The following is an 18,031-nucleotide window of genomic DNA, read 5'->3' on the forward strand; positions in this document are numbered from 1 at the left end:
AGGGTAATGTTTTGGATTTGTTTTTATAAAATAGCGTTATGCTATGTCAAAATTGAGCACTGCAAGTTTATGGATTACATGATGAATTTTTCCTTTGATGTTATCAACATTTTGATCCTTCTTGTGTGACAATGAACACCATCTCTGACAGTGAATTATTTAATCATTACTTTTTTTTTTGTTGCACCGCGCATGCAACATCCTTCATTCTCGACTTGTTATGTACAACGAGTTTTTTTTTTTTTTAGTTTTGTTTTGATTATAGAATGTACACTTAAAAACTGACACACTGAAAACAGACACATCATAGGCACCGCCATTGGTCGGATGATAAGCTCAAGGGGAATGATAATATATTTATATATATATAACGAAGTCTCATCTGACAACGTAGTCTTTGTCAGATTTATCAGACTCTTCATCAAATTTTTTTTTCTAAGTTTATCATTCGAGAAAGAAAAAAATACACTTGTTTCACACTTTTTGTTTTACACTTAGCCAGAGAGTTTGTTTTACATAGTTGATTACTTTTTTTTTTTTAGGTATTATTAGACATCGAAATTCCTTATGCAACACTGGTATATTGTTTTCCAAAGGGCGTGTGGGTTAGGTTTGGGTGGGTGGGTGGGTGTGGGGTTGGGGGGGAAGTTTGATCAACACTGATGTATGAAAAACAAATGGATAGGAAGTTAACACAGTTTTGGTAAGGAACCACCATTTATACACGCACAGTTTGTTGATATTAGTTTTCAGAGACCGAGGTGAAGTGATGATTATTATTTATATATTTATCTTTCGTTTACACCTGAATAGCACACTTAACAATTTCGATACGGAGGAGTTTAGGAGTGAATATTTTCTGTCATTTTGTAGTTCTCGACATATACTGATTATCTTCCATTCTGTCATGTGAATATCTTTCGCTATTATATATATATATATATATATATATATATATATATATATATATATATATATATATAATTACAAATCAGTCATTTCCATGACAAGCGAACTTTAAATTCCATTTGAAAATTACACAAGTTATTCACCTACACAAACCTTCTAATTATTCAACTGGCATATATCCAATCTTCATTTGCGGAATCTTGTTGTGTCTACTAAATCAAATTCGTAGAAGGATGTACTTCACCTTTCTTATAGTAGATTTTTCTGTATACTTTACAAATTTTCAGAGGAATAGTTTAACTTCCACTATTCTGTTCCTGAAGCACAAAACTTTCAGTATTGAATCTACGTAAGTTTCATCTGTGTCATCTCAAAATTATTTCCGTATGATTCTAAAGACAGACAATTGCTCAGTGATTTTCAAGCATGTACACACTACTGGGGCCTGACTTTCATTGCCATTCATTTATCATTCTGCGCCGCTTTCAAAGTATGACGCGTTTTCTTTCATATTTTATTTGAATAACCTCTTAGCCATTTTCAAAACATCACTGGATTTCTTCAACTTTGTGCGGAGGAAATATTCCTCCACTTTGCAAACACGTATCATTCGGGTATCGTTCTTGAACAGATGATGTTTTCGTCCCTCTTAAATATTTTATTTTCACTGGTCTTTTGTATTGATTTTCTTACCTCCTTAATCTAATGACTTTTGCACCTGTGGAAACAATGATTATTACTGATATCATTATTAGTGTTATTTTTTGTTGTTTTCCAAAAATACGCTCTGGTCTTTCCATTCTCGATTTTTATTTATTTTCGTCATTCTCACATGAATTCTATGTATCAACAGTTTCAAAACCTTATATTTCATTCACTCTTGTTCGAAAACTTTCCTGTCCAGTGTCAATCAACGTCTCGAAATGGAATAATAAAAAATCACTTTATTAATTAAATCGAGTGTTTTCCTCTATCTTTCTTCATTCACTTTTTCATGCAGAGATTTCCATATCGGTGCCATTCCCGAATCAAAAACGACCTGCAGCTTGTAATTCTATCAAACAGATTCATTTCTGTTCACAGTAAATAAATTAGTTGCGGTTTTCTCTCGCGTCGATTATGTATTACATTCTCACCTTCTACAATGAAAGACGATTTTCTTGCATTTTACTAAATCTCGCGTTACATCCGCGCCACATTCTCAGTGGCAAACTACATTTCTATATCACGTTTAAATCGCGAGATTTTTTTGTGCTCCATTTTGGAGTTCCCTCGACGAGGAAGTGCTCTCCGACCATTTTTTTTTTTTTTTTTTAAGAAACACGAAGATTCAGTGAAGCCGAGTCACGGAAACATGAAAGCTTTATCACAATTAGGTGCTTGAAGGGATATTCCGTGAAATCAGTCGACTACAATCCAGGGTCGAACGCTGTCGATCGCCTGACGACTTGCGCAGGAAGCCGATCACGATTACGACTCTGATGCCCCGCTCATAATCAGGAAGGGCATAGTCTTCCTCCCTTCTTTGGTGGGGCCGTGGTTCCACGCCCTTCTTGGGTAGAAGCATAGAAGGACTTAGCGTCCTTTTTTTTTTAAGGGGGGTTGGGGGGGTACGTGACTTCTTCAGTCACGGCCGAACCCCTTCAAAGGCTTGCGTCAAAGGAGGTCTTCTCCTCTGTGGTTTCAATCGCTGGATCCAGGGGACCAATTGGGGTATCATGACTCCGCCGCCATTTTCCACAGCGCGATCACGAACGCCCTGAAAAGAAGGATAAAAATGAGTCAGTCTCTCTCTCTCTCTCTCTCTCTCTCTCTCTCTCTCTCTCTCTCTCTCTCTCTCTCTCTCTAGGTCGTCTAAGTAATAGAATTTCCCCGTAGAGCCTACGAGAGGAATATCAGAAGTCAATCGCATTTCAGTGATTGCGTTGTTCGCAAGAGGAAGAGAATCAAGCAAAGGAAAGTGTGTTATGGGTTGTTTTTTGTATGTTTTTTTTTAATGCACTGGGATTCTAACGACTTTTATCCATGTATATATACATATGTATATGTATATATATAATATATATATATAATATTTATATATATATATATATATATATATATATATTTATATATATATATATATATATATATATATATATATATATGTTTGTGTGTGTGTGTGTTGTTTGTGTCTGTGAAAGAGATGTATATAAATGCATATATATATACACAGGCATTGTGTGTGTTTGTGTTTGTGTCTGAAATATGAAAGAGAGTCGTGGTGATGTATGAAAATTCATACATATACATATGCATATACATGTACACAGGCATTAAGCTACAAGTGTCGTTTAATGTCAAGTTCGGTCTACCTCGGAAATATTACCGAAGAGGAGTTACAATTAAGTGGTTATGTGATGAAAAATTCATACATATACATATGCATATACATGTACACAAGCATTAAGCTACAAATGTCGTTTAATGTCAAGTTCGGTCTACCTCGGAAATATTACCGAAGAGGAATTACAATTAAGTGGTGATGTGATGGAAAATTCATACATATACATATGCATATACATGTACACAGGCATTAAGCTACAAATGTCGTTTGATGTCCAGTTTGGTCCAACCTCGGAAATATTACTGATAAGTGGTGATGTGATGAAAAATTCATGTACTGCAAATACACACATAAAACATTTAACAATTATATGAAGCACAGTGCAACTCAGTCAGTGAACATGAATCTGCAAAGTAAATTCAATGCTTTTTTACGGAGTATATTTCTCAGAGTCATCCGTTTGGAGAAATAGCAAAAAGAAATGTTTTACATGTATTTCCTCTCACTGCTATCAAACGCCACTCAGATATTTTTTTGATGGCAAGAAAACTAAATGTTTTATTATTCCGCTGTGAACCCTCTGGGTAGATTTGTGAGGCATAATTGACAGAATTTAATTTTTTAAGTATTTTTGAATTAGAAGAAATACGTTGCTCAAGATTCTTAGTATGTTAGTTTTTACAGAAAGTGTTGAGAACAGGATTCACAAATATTGAGCAAATACAGAAGTTTTTGTAAACAGTACTTGGGTTATTGAAAACATTAGAACAGTTTTATGATTAGGTTTGCGTCCAGAAAACACCTCAAAATACCAAAAGAAAATAACCAAAAAATTAGATCATTTACAAGTTGTGTGTATTTGTAAATTTAAACTGTAAGAGTCGTTAGGAAAAAAATATGTTTATTTATTCTGCTCTGCTTAATACACAAACAAGTCGAATGTGCTCGACGCGAGAGAACACAGTATTTTCGAAGCAATACGAGCTCTCTCTCTCTCTCTCTCTCTCTCTCTCTCTCTCTCTCTCTCTCTCTCTCTCTCTCTCTCTCTCTCTCGATCAAGAAATTATTGTACCTTGCAGAGAACCCTCTCCTCTCTCTCTCTCTCTCTCTCTCTCTCTCTCTCTCTCTCTCTCTCTCTCTCTCTCTCTCTCTCTCGATCAAGAAATTATTGTACCTTGCAGAGAACCCTTCCTCTCTCTCTCTCTCTCTCTCTCTCTCTCTCTCTCTCTCTCTCTCTCTCTCTCTCTCTCTCTGATCAAGAAATTATTGTACCTTGCAGAGAACCCTTCCTCTCTCTCTCTCTCTCTCTTTCTCTCTCTCTCAATAAATTATTGTACCTTGTATAGAACTCTTCTCTCTCTCTCTCTCTCTCTCTCTCTCTCTCTCTCTCTCTCTCTCTCTCTCTCTCTCTCTCTCTCTCTCTCTCTCTCTTTTGCGACGCCAGATAACCCACAGTTAATCAATCAATCAATCTCTCTCTCTCTCTCTCTCTATCAAGAAATTATTGTACCTGATCAAGAAATTATTGTACCTTGCATAGAATCCTTCTTCTTCTCTCTCTCTCTCTCTCTCTCTCTCTCTCTCTCTCTCTCTCTCTCTCTCTCTCTGTTAATTGAGCCTGACACTAATCAGGAAAGTGACCGGATTAACGGAGGTTGGACGTCAGGGGATTAAGTGTCATCGGTGAGGAGAAAATACAGAAAGTCACGCGCGCCTCCCGAGTAATATATCGCCTGTCTGTTTACCCTCGCCCCGTTTCATTTTGGTGAGTGTTGATCCTATCATCAAATTTAGATATATTTGCTCTCAGATTAACTTTAAATGATTTGGTCTTCTTGAGAGAGAGAGAGAGAGAGAGAGAGAGAGAGAGAGAGAGAGAGAGAGAGAGAGACATATTGAGACATTCTGGGAATTTTTCCCTCGTCCAGGCGTACCTTACAAACCTTGGTTAACCACTAAATTTTTTGCTTTTATTATAGAGAGAGAGATATTCTGGGAACATTACCCTCAGCCAGGCATACTATACAAACATGGTCATCAAATAAATGTTTTGTTTTTATTATAGAGAGAGAGAGAGATTTTGGAAACCTTTCCCTTAACCAGACATACCATACAAACTTGGTCAGCAATTAATTGTTTTTTTTATGAGAGATAGAGAGAGAGAAACAGACAGAGAGTCAGACAGAGATTTCGGGAACATTTCCTCAACGAGACATACTGTACAAACCTGGTCAGCAATTAAATGTTTTTATTACAGAGAGAGAGAGAGAGTGAGAGAGAAATCTTGGAAACCTTTCCCTTATCCAGACATACCTTATAAACCCTGGTCAGCAACTAAATATTATTTTTACATAATTTTTATATAATTTTTCTCTCTTAGTAATTACTCTGACGACATAATTATAGTTTGTCATCGTTTAAATGAACCAAACTTAAAAGAGGAAAGAATTTAAGTGTTCATAGAAATTGAATATTATTTCTTTTTAAGTGATTGCTGTTGAATTACCAGTAACCTTGTTTAGTAACTCGATATAACAATGTCTTCAAAATAATTGCTCAAGTATTATCAAGTAACCTCGTTCAGTGATTCGATTTAATAATTTCAAAAAAAAATAGAAGACCCGTTGCGAAGTTAGATCCTATTTTAATCAACCGTGAGATCGGATTGAAACTTTGTAAGAAGGAAATTATGAGTTCCTTTGAAGGCAAATTCCATGTCCTTTCTGATTTTTGTAATTTCAGAAATTTCTGACGAAATTTAAGGAAGAAGAAGAAGAGGAAGCTTCCTCTGCATTGGCGATCATGCAATATTACCTGACAGTCTTTGGATTTTGGTACATGGCGTGTAATCCCGTGGGAGATTATCGAGAGCTTTTATTACAGGCACGCGATTTCTCGGTGAAATTGAAATCAAGAATGATATGTTTAAGGAGGAAATGATTAGACGTGATGTTCCATTTGTATTTTGCCATGTCCTGTTTAGTATTTTTTTATTCATTTTTTTTTATGGGTTTCTCTTACAGATTTATTTCCTTTTCGTATGAATTGATCTGAGCGGTTTATGTCTTCTTCTTAAGAATATATCTTATAAATTTATGTCCAAATTTATGATTGTACATTACTTATGTACGTCCTTATCTTGTGAATTTATCTTACGAATTTATGTCCTTGTCTCATGAATGTATCTCATAGATTTATGTCATTATCTTATGAGTTTATCTTGTAAATTTATGCCCCTTATCTTATGAATTTATCTTACAAATTTATGTCCTTATCTTGTGAATTTATCTCATAGATTTATGTCCTTATCTCATGAATTTATCCCATAGATTTATGTACTTATTTTATGAATTTATCTCATAGATTTATGTCTTTATCTCATGAATTTATCTCGTAGATTTATGTCCTCATCTCGTGAATTTATCTCATAGATTTATGTCCTTATCTCATGAATTTATCTTAAAGAATTTTGTCCTCATTTTATGATTTTATCTTATAGAAATTATATGCGTACCGTATGAATTTATTCTACAGATTTATGACCTCTTCTTATGAATTTATTTTAGATTTATGTCCGTATCTTATGAATTTATCTTACAGATTTATGTCCTCATCTTGTGAATTTATCAAATAGAATTATGTCTTCTGTGCATGCATTTATTTTCTGTTGTTCATTCCCGATCGCTGCACGATTATAATGCCGTTCGCTTTATTGCATTTTGGACTTCGCCAACAACGAGAGAGATTAATTCAACGAACTCATGATTTTATTCATCCGCCTTTGACTCTGAAGCGCTGTAGTCTCTCAGTCTCACCCAGGTGACATTTCACGGAAACGCAACGCACTGAAATACTTTTCCGAGAGTAAAGGATTAACGGACGAGGGCTTCGAACGACAGAGGGCTCTAGATCCACTCCCAGCCACTAGACACGTACTTAATCCATTTTCGTTTAATTCGGGAAGTGTTTAACTAGAGCAGATGGTATACGGTACTCGGTTCCGGTGGAAAGCGCTTCTCCTACCCGGATTTTCTCGACTTTTCGCTCGCGCTTTCGCTGATCAAAGCGGCTTTCGAGCAACAGCTCATTGCAAATGGGCAGCCGGGTTTAATTCTTGATTCAACATTAGAGGTGAAAGTTCACTTCAGGTGTGGGATGCAGCGGAGTTATTACAAGCGTCAAGTGTAGATTAAAATAAGGTCTCAATTGTCATAAATGTTTTATCATTAGAACATGCGTGGCGTTAATGCCACGCTGATTCATTTGTTGTTGACGACTGTTGAAGAGGCGATTTACTGGTGCGCCTGAGGTAACATTTTAATTCACCGTAAATGTAAATACCAAATTCAGTAGTATTACAAACATTATTACGCGAATATTAATGTTATATACGAGTTTTCTCACTTCACTGCGATAAATGTGTCCTTTTGAACTATTCAAGTTTTTTGCTTAAATTTTTTTCTGTCTTCTTCAGTTCATGCTGAAGTTATCAATACGTAATGGAAGGAAAGGATGCCCACTCCTCTTCAGGTGCTTAAGAGATTCAATACCCTGGCAATTTTCTGACAGTCATATTCTTGCATGTCGTGTCATTAGTCATTTCTTCACCTCGAATGTCATGTGTCGTCTCTCCCAAATTTCTGTTTTCCTCTGGTCCTTAGTCCTGTTAGGAAATTCAGTTTCCTAACGTTAGCTCTAGCTGAATTTAATTTAATTCTCTCCCAGCAAAACCATTAGCACATTTCAGAAGTCCAAATTTCATTTTCCGTACTGATAAATCTTACACTTAAGTCTATTGATAAATCCTACACTCACGTTTACTGATAAATCCTACTCTTACGTCTATTGATAAATCCTAAACTGACGTCTATTGATAAATCTCTCCCAGCAAAACCATCAACACATTTCAGAAGTCCAATTTTCATTTTCCGTACTGATAAATCTTACACTTAAGTCTACTGATAAATCCTACACTTACGTCTATTGATAAATCCTACTCTTACGTCTACTGATAACTCCTACACTTACGTCTACTGATAAATCCTACACTTACGTTACTGATAAATCCTAAACTTACGTCTACTGATAAATCCTACACTTACGTCTACTGATAAATCCTACACTTACGTCTACTGAACTAGAAATTTTACTCTCTGCTCGAGACATCAGTTTGGCTGCCAGATAACAAGATAAGTTTGAGATTATCCGGATATTTTAGTGTCATTTAGTCACCATTTCTGTAGTATAAGTTTCAGGAATTCAGAAGTTTCAGGCTTAAAGAAAGCTCTGTTGGCCAGACCTCTTGGCTGTAGTTTTCTCTTTCCTGTAATCTTTTTTTTTTTTGTTTTTTTTTAGATTTTATTACATTATTTGATATAGATTATTATTGGTGTTGTAACATCGTCTGCATAAGCAGAATTAAGAGGAGGTGGTATTTATATCGTTCACTATAACTGTCTTGAAGATGGAACCAAAAAGAGGAATTGTCATTGACTGCGTTTGGTGACCATTCGTATAAAATACTTGGGGCTCTCGTGTATACTTAGTTTTCTCTTTTGATTAAGAATAATTTAAAAATTACTGAGGCTAGAGGGCTGCAAATTGGTATGTTAATCATCCACCCTCCAATAATCAAACATACCAAATTGCAGCCCTCTAGCCTCAGTAGTTTTTATTTTATGTAAGGTTAAAATTAGCCATAATCTTGCTTCTGACAACGATATAGACAGGCCACCACCGGGCCTTGGTTAAAGTTTGATGGGCCGCGGCTCATACAGCATTATACCTAGACCACCGAAAGATAGATGTTTTCAGTGGCCTTGATTATACGCTGTAGCGGCTGTACAGAAAACTCCGTTGTGCCGAAGAAGCTTCGGCGCATTTTGTACTTGTTTATATTTTTGTGTTTGATGTCAGTTAAGATTTTATAATATGTTCATGGTAATTATATCGATGGGAAAACTGTTCATTTATAACTAAAATCAAGTATCCTACGGATCTTCAATGACTGAGGCGTCGCAAGTACCTTTGGATATGTTCTATCAGAAAGCTTAAGATATGATTTAAATCAGATAATGTTGAAGCCAAATTGGCCGAGATGACTGTTAAGCTTTGATTGTCCATTCACACCAGAATTATCTATATAATTTGCTTAATCTTCAAGTATACTCGAAACGAGCTGACTTCATAATTGCAGTCAAATTTAAATGGACCTCGGAGAGGCGGATCCATTATGGAGGTAAAATTCGAGTGGGCTCAAATGAAGTGACTCCATTGTACTCAGCCCGCTAAAGCATTTATGCAGGCATTTGAGATTACTCGAATATTTTGATGCAACACTTACACTCTGCGCAATTCGCTTAATGGAATTCCGAAATCATACCGGGTGAGGAGAGCATTTGAATTCCTATCAGTACTGATTGCTCTGTAATGACTTTAAATTGTTTTTTTTTGGGGGGGCGGGGAATGAATCTAAACAGAGAAAAGCAATTGGAGAATGTTTGTGCTTGTTATAAAAGGACATTGGTTGCAACATAATTCATGGAGGTATGTTTTAGTGAATCTGGAATGATGTACCAGGAGGAAAATGAAGAAGAAATAGGTCATGTTTAATTTACATTTTTACTCCAGTCCTAATGAGCCACCGGGCCATTACTGTCGAAACATAAAGCGGTTTCCCAGCTTTTGTTTATAACGAGTTCTTCATTCCCAATATTACACCACAGCAAGAACAGTCACTATTTATACTCATTATTATGCACGTAAACATTGATAACCTTGTTATACATCACTCCATTACAGCAAAGCTGGGCGGAATTACCGGGAAATAATTAATTACCCAGCAAGACATATCCATTATTCATCCTGTTTATCTACAGCTGTCATGGAAAGCTAATAAATGAAAACATCTTCACATTACTGTCATTTATATCTTCTCATTCTTTCTCTTCCTGCAAAACAGGGTTGCCTTGCTCCAAATTATTTAGAGAATAATGAAGGGACGGTGGCCGGTGATACTATTTTGGTGTAAGGTACTAAAAATCTATGCATGAGGGAGTTAGCATTTTATATTATGTGTTTTTTTGGGGGGTGAGATATTTCTGTGTATTTGGATACTAATAAATATTGTTATGGTGGAGAGACAGGTATAGACAATACAACAAAAAATTTAACTCTACTAAAGAGAGAGAGAGAGAGAGAGAGAGAGAGAGAGAGAGAGAGAGAGAGAGAGAGAGAGAGAGAGAGAGAGATGTGAAACTGGCATCAACACCTACAATATACAAATTACATTTAAACATTTTTGAAGAGACAGGAGGACTAAAAGGCATAACTGACGAGAGAGAGAGAGAGAGAGAGAGAGAGAGAGAGAGAGAGAGAGAGAGAGAGAGAGATGAAGTTTAAGCATTATAAAACCATAAACCTCGTTTGTGAAAACAGTTTCATCGCTTTGGCAAAGAAAAAGTGAAAGGTTTTTGCATAATTTTGATTTTGGAATTGGTCACACTTCAGTGCCAGAATGAGTGTGTTGAATAGATTTTAAAAGGAGAGAAAGCATGTGATGAAATTTTTTTTTTTTAAAGAAAGCAACGTCACATAAAACAATTATTCCTGGCCTGGAAGCTCTTTTAAAACGACGTCTGAATAGGCCCCACGTAAAACGATGCAAGACTGTGGCTATCCCAGACTGAATTTCTCCGTTCTTCAAATTCTGGCAGATATTTAAAGATCAGTTTCAGTTTGTCTGTTGATGTACAAGACTGATACTTAATTAGAATTATACGTAGATAATATATGACTGAAAGTAAGGCACAGTTTTTTTGAAAGTTTTTGAAAGGGTAATTGCTTTGTTAAGATCAGTTTCAGTTTGTATGTTGATACTTAAAACTTATACTTAGTTAGAAATTATTAGAAATTATTCGTAGATAATATATGACTGAAAAGAAGGGACTATTTTTGCAACAGTTTTGAAAAACTAATTGAAGATTAAGGGATGCTGGTCGTTCAGAAATTTACGAATAGTTATGAAGAGAAAGCTAGGATTATTGCATGATATAGAATTTTTAGTAGATTGAGCAAAACTTATTACAGAATAGAAGACTGGGATAAGAGCGTAGAAGATACATTTGACAAATACGTAATAAAACTTAACGGGAAATCCTTTGAAACTAATACTGTTTGAGTCTACAGGAAAATTAATCATATAATTTTATTTTTAAATATCATCGTCAACGGGAAGAAGGTATGAAAAAGACAAACAATTTCTGATAGATGATATGGAAAAATTAATCGTATAACCTTATTTTTAAGCATTTTAAATTATTCCCAGAAACGGAAACCAGGTATGAAAACGAACGGTTATAGATTACCAGAGAATCTTCCCCATATCAATGACTGTAACCGCTCTCACGAGACTTGTAAAATATGATTGTAAAAGCTGAAGGAGGGGTAATACTTAAAGTGGATGGAACGGTCACACTTCACAGCTCACCGACGAAGCGGTGATGGTTTCCAAGAAGTAGTGAATGCAAAACCCTTTTATTATTAGAATGTTTATGAGTGACTTTTTTCTCAGGTGGTAATGAAGGCTTCATGTTTAGAAAAAAATGTCTAAAGACTTTCTGTACAGAAAAGCAAGTAAAAAATGCGTCGAAGTTTCTTCGGCGCAATCAAGTTTTCTGTACAGCGTATAATCAAGGCCACCAAAAATAGATCTATCTTTCGGTGGTCTCGATATAATGCTGTATGAGCTGCAGCCCGTGAAATTTTTACCATGGCCTGGTGGTGACCTATATATATATATATATATATATATATATATATATATATATATATATATATATATATATATATATATATATATATATATATATATATATATATATATATATAGATGTATATATATATATATTAATATGTATATATAGTATATATATATATATATATATATATATATATAGATATGTGTGTATATATATTAATATGTATATATGTGTATTAATATGTATATATATATATATATATATATATGTATATATATATATATATATATATATATATATATATATATATATATATATATATATATATATATATATATATATATATATATATATATATATATATATATATATATATATATATATATATATATAAAGAGAAGAGAGAGAGAGAGAAAAAAAAATGTTGTTAAGAGAGCGGAGAACCTTTCTCAGTTAGACGAGGACCATCAAGGATTTGGCGTCCCTCGGCCAAGCGGAGTCCAACAGCGACCAACGACCTTGTAGAAGCATCCCGGAATGCCTGTAAGATACCATCCTCTGGTCGTTGCCTCAGAGGAACAAGCAGTTCAACGTCAGCGACTCCGAGTCGCCGGAAATGACATTTCGTCGCTAATTTAGTCTCGGCTTTAACGGAGAGCGAATTGGAGAGCGAATTGTGCTCAAAGGATTCCCCGCCGCTTTGCCTGGTCCGACCCGAAAAGGGCAGCTCTTGGGGATTCTCCGTAACCCCCCCCCCCAACCTTCTCCCTCCCCAGGTCCTCCCCATCCGTAGTCTCGAACCAAGGGTCCCTCCTCCCTTTCCCTCTGGGGGCTGGGATAACTCCTCCTCCTCCTCCTCCTCCTCCCCTCCCAGGTCCCTCCTCCCAGTCTCGAACCAAGGCCCCCTCCTCCCCTTCCTCTGGGGCTGGGATACCCTCCTCCCCCCTCCCTCCCCTCCCCCTCCTGGGGCTCCTCCTCCTCCTCCTCCTCCTCCTCCTCCTCCTCCTCCTCCTCCTCCTCCTCCTCCTCCTCCTCCTCCTCCTCCTCCTCCTCCTCCTTCTTCTTCTCATCAGCAGAACTTTTGGGGTCAGTCGCGCAAGTTCCCCGCCGCCTTTTCGGGAAGACTTTGAATGAAGACAACAATGAACCACTTGATGCCTCTCCCTTCCGCGATTTTAGCAGACAGTTTGAAATAAGGAAGTTAAAAAGAATAAGGAAAAATAAAAGTAAGGGAAGCAGGGGAAGGGGAGAACGGAAAAGCGTCATGAGGTAAATGCCGAGTATTTTCCCCTCGAATCAAGTCAGCCTTTGAATAATGATGGTGTTGTTTGATGCTCTCTCTCTCTCTCTCTCTCTCTCTCTCTCTCTCTCTCTCTCTCTCTCTCTCTCTCTCTCTCTCGCGGCACACAAACATAAATGTCGAGTAGAGAATCCAGACAGACTTTATTGTTTTAAAAAGGGACCGTTTCAGAGAAAATGCCCGAAAAATAGCGGTTAATGAAACATAATACCTGGAATTTGGAGGGGTCGAGTGGCTGGAAATATCCTCCGCCTGGAAAGAAGTAAAGGAGAAAGGAGAGGAGGAGGAGGAGGAGGAGGAGGAGGATGAGGATATATGCGGAATGCATCGCGATGAGGATGTATGCGGAATGCATCGCGCCCTTCGGAAGTGAAGAATGTTTCTTTTGCATCAGCCCCCCTTTTGAAGGAAATAACGGGAAGTGTGCATTAATAAGAGAGAGAAGAGAGAGAGAGAGAGAGAGAGAGAGAGAGAGAGAGAGAGCAGTTAGTTAAAAGTGATGGCCATAAAGATTTAGGAAGTGTACGTTCAGGAGGGTTCAAATGAGACGGACGGACGGCGTGTGAAAAACGGGTTTGATTGTGAAGATTGAAAACTATTGAGGGGATGAAAACATGAAGTGCAAAATGGCGATGCTGTACGAATAAGTTGAATGAGTTCCCTTTGTAAGCAAAACTATATGAAAGGGAGTTAGACTAAGCGTTAAATGGTATTTATTGGATAGTAATCTTGAGGAGAGAGAGGGATATCTGTTCTGCTCGACGAAAATTATGAGGGCATTTTGTATTTTTCTAAATGCAGATTTTATACTTCTTTATAGTCGTAACATTTTCTTCCTCGCAGTCGTAACATTGTGCCCACATCTGATTTCTTTATTCTGACTTACAGTATGAAACCATCCATAAAGAAATTATGCAGACGGGATAAAGAAACGCAGTGACCAATTTTACTGACAAATCTGTGTCATTTCCCTGTCTACGTATTGTTAGAATGTCACTCAACAAAGTCTAAACTTCAGTATAAATGATAGAAAATACTCACGAAAAGGATAGAAAGTACTCAAAAAAATCGTTATAAATGATATAAAATACTCACAAAAAGGGTAGAAAGAAATCATAAAAATGATAGAAAATACAAAAAATACAAAAATTATAGAAAATACTCACAAACATTTTAGAAAATGCTCACAACAATGATAGAAAGTACTAAAAAAAGTTATAGCAAGTACAGAAATTATAGAAAATACAAAAATGATAGAAGATAATCACAAAAATTATATAAAATACTCGCAAAAATTATAGAAGTACTCTCGAAAATGATAGGAAAACCCACGAAAAAAACATAGAAAGTACTCACAAAAATGGCAAAAAATGCTTGCAAGAATTATAAAAAAAAAAATCAAAAAATTATAGCAGATGCAAAAACGATAGAAAATACACACAGAAATTATATAAAACACTCACACAAATGATAAAAATACTCACAGAAATTATATAAAATACTCACAAAAATGATAGAAAATACTCACACAAATGATAGAAAATACTCACAAAAATGCCGTCGTGAACGAGGAATCTGGTGCGACAGCGAATCCTCCGTTTGCTGGAAAAAAGATGGACCCGATTAGTAATGGCGTCCCCGAAGCGCATATGCGCTCCAGTTTTATCTAAATGCGACGGGGATTATATTTATTTGCCTTTGGGGATATCCATTCGCCTTTTTAAATGCGCTGAGAAAATAATTGCTTATAGTAGGGAACGAAGTGAACGAACTTTCTTCTGGGGAATTTGTGTGTATGTGTATATATATATATATATATATATATATATATATATATATATATATATATATATATAAATATATATATATATATATATATTAAAATAATTTATTAAGATTTAAAATATTATCAGTAATTACATTGTTTGTGAAAACTACTGGTATCATTTTGGTACCAGACTTATTTTGATTGAGTTTTTCATAATATATATTATAATTTTTGGGTTACGGTGGCTACTTCAGTTTCTTGGCAGACAGCTCATGTGCAAAATTATCAAAAAACCCTCTAAAAGTTGTTTTCTTGTGTATTTCATATTGATATAATGTAATTCTAATATATCTCTTCAAGTATGAAAACTTTCTTTGTTTAGTTCTTAATTTCTTCTTTCTCATTGCGAATTCTAGCCCATAAGAAACTAAAAATGGCTGTACTGAGCTAAAAGATAAAGTTTTGTTATTGGGACATTTGAAATGTATTTTTTAACATATTATTTAAATGGTTTATTTTAGTTTAATCTCTATATTGTAGAAAATTTTAGGAAATATCAAGATGTAATCATATTGATTGAGAGGCGTATGCATTAATTATTGATGTGAAAAAAATATCTTATACTGTAAACTTTTCAAAGTGTTGGGAATTTTGCAGTTTGGTGATAAGTTACATTGTGATGGTATGATATTGCAATCAGTCTGGAACAATGTAGTACTATATATGAGTTCAAAGACATATAATGCTTTCGTTGAATTATCAGTAATTTGTAAGAAAATTATATGCTTGTCTAGAATTATACAGTTTTTCTTGTCTTGAAAATTTCTAACTATTGAATGTTGAAACTCATTACTAAATTCCAATCTTTTACCAAAAATCTAAATTTACGCATCATCATCATCATTATTATTATTATTATTATTATTATTATTATTATTATTATTATTATTATTATTATTATTATTATTCAAGCTTAAGTTAAACAAACTCATTACTAAATTCCAATCGTTTGCAAAAATCAAAATTTACTTATTATAATTATTATTACTATTACTATTATTATTATTATTATTATTATTATTATTATTATTATTATTATTATTATTATTATTATTATTATTATTATTATTATTATTATTCAAGCTTAAAATTTGCTTTTATTGTTCTAATATTACGTAGAACTCTGATAACTTAGATTACATACAACTAAGGTTACATAGCAACAAATTCGTCTTACCTGAGCCAAACAAACCAGAAATTTCTGTGGAAGAAAAATAATATATAATAAATAGGGATCAATTATAGGTAAAAAAAAATTTTTAAACGCTTATAGTCTTAATCAAACAGTCCTCGAACTAACTAAATGTTTTTGAGTCTGCGTAAAAATAATCGTTACAGATATAGTTATAGTCATGGAATTGTATATTAAGTTTTAAGATTCTATCATTCTATACATAGACAAATTTTATATGGATGTGCCTGCAAGCATATCAAATCATGAGACTTAGTTAAAGCTTCAAGCATGATATTGAAATTTATTTAATCCTGAACGTAACATTAAATAATTATTACCTTTAGATGCCCGATGTATAAGTAGGTATATTTTTTTATTATTATTATACAACAAGGTATATTTTTTTTTATTATACCTCCGTACTTCTCATGGTATTCATTATAGTATCATGAATCCCACAAATTTTTCATTAACTCCAGAGATATCGATTGAATATATAATGCAGAGACTGAATTTGAATTTTTTTTAATGATAAAAAACAGGTAATGTAAGCAAGAAACAAAAAAAATTGAACGATAAAATCTTTCGTGTATGCTGAATATTTTCCCGCTCACTCTTGTACGTTTTATATATGTAGATAATCTTGACCTTCTGTTGTTGTGCTCGTAACAAAATAGTTCGAGCTGAAACATCAAACATGAAGGAAGGGCGATAAGGTTCTCCAAATAACATTATCTCCGCCTGCTAACAGTTCCCTAAATGGTGTAATATGATAAAAAAAAAAAATAGACCCCCCTTATCTCATATTGATAGAACCAACCGTCCCGTGAATTTTTACGAGACCCTAAACCAAGTTCCCAACTTCTTTCTTCAACTTCCTCCTCCTCCTCCTCCTCCTCCTCCTCCTCCTCCTCCTCCTCCTCCTCCTCCTCCTCCTCCTCCTCCTCCTCCTCCTCCTCCATCCATCCCCACAGGACTTTTAATCCCAAAAACCTGGAGAGTTTTCGCTGCCACAAATTGCAACAATGGGCATTATATGCAAAGGAGCGTTTCACTGTATTCGAGGAAATTGGTGATAGATCTGCGGGATGCAAATTTAATAAGACTCGACTGAACTGGATTAAGCGACTTATGTAACGGGCGTTGTTCCCATTTACTCGAAAATGGTTGTTGTTGGTTTCAGAATTCTTTGTCCTCCCTATGACGAATCTCGATTGTGAAATGCTCGCAAAGATTTGACTGCTCTCGTAATGATTGTTAATAATAATAATAAAATCTTTTTCTCTTCTCTTTGGCAAAGGCCTTTGTTTGTGTCTGTTTGTGTCTACGCAAGAGTACGAGGAGTGTATAGTCTGGAAAGAACTGATTCAATATTATTTTAGAAAGAAAAAATTCTTTTCGGTCCATGGCAAGAGGGGCTTAACTGGAATAGTATTCTCATCCCCATACAAGACCTGCTTCTGAAACTGAAGCTTTCAAGTACTGTTTACATATAACCATAGAAAATTTTTTAAAGAAAAAATAGTACAACAAATTGTAAAACGGGTCAAAAGTTTCCTACTTGTGGATGACAGGGATATTTTCGTGAAAGGTAAATATCTTAAGACTGATGAGAACCTTTTACAAGAGTATTACTGTTACGTAAGGTTTTTACTTACCCTTCTGGGAAGACCACTTGACTAAACAAAAGCTGAGTACTCCTTCTCTTTCAAAAGATCTTTAGAACAATTATATT

General features: G+C 35.0%; 1 protein-coding gene across 1 annotated transcript in view; it reads right to left on the reverse strand.

Annotated features, from left to right (window-relative positions):
* Positions 1–2,206: 2,206 nt before the first annotated feature.
* The window catches only part of LOC136826143 (uncharacterized), a 194,983-nt gene continuing 179,158 nt past the window's right edge, over positions 2,207–18,031 (reverse strand). Inside the window, exons 8-10 of the mRNA XM_067083143.1 lie at positions 16,300–16,323; positions 14,845–14,896; positions 2,207–2,668 (exon numbers count right to left, since the gene is read on the reverse strand). Of these exons, the coding sequence (XP_066939244.1) occupies positions 2,626–2,668; positions 14,845–14,896; positions 16,300–16,323 (119 nt within the window). The 3' untranslated portion in view covers positions 2,207–2,625. The remainder of the gene's footprint in view (positions 2,669–14,844; positions 14,897–16,299; positions 16,324–18,031) is intronic.

This window comes from Macrobrachium rosenbergii, chromosome 40 (assembly GCF_040412425.1).
Source record: "Macrobrachium rosenbergii isolate ZJJX-2024 chromosome 40, ASM4041242v1, whole genome shotgun sequence".
Lineage (NCBI taxonomy): Eukaryota > Metazoa > Arthropoda > Malacostraca > Decapoda > Palaemonidae > Macrobrachium > Macrobrachium rosenbergii.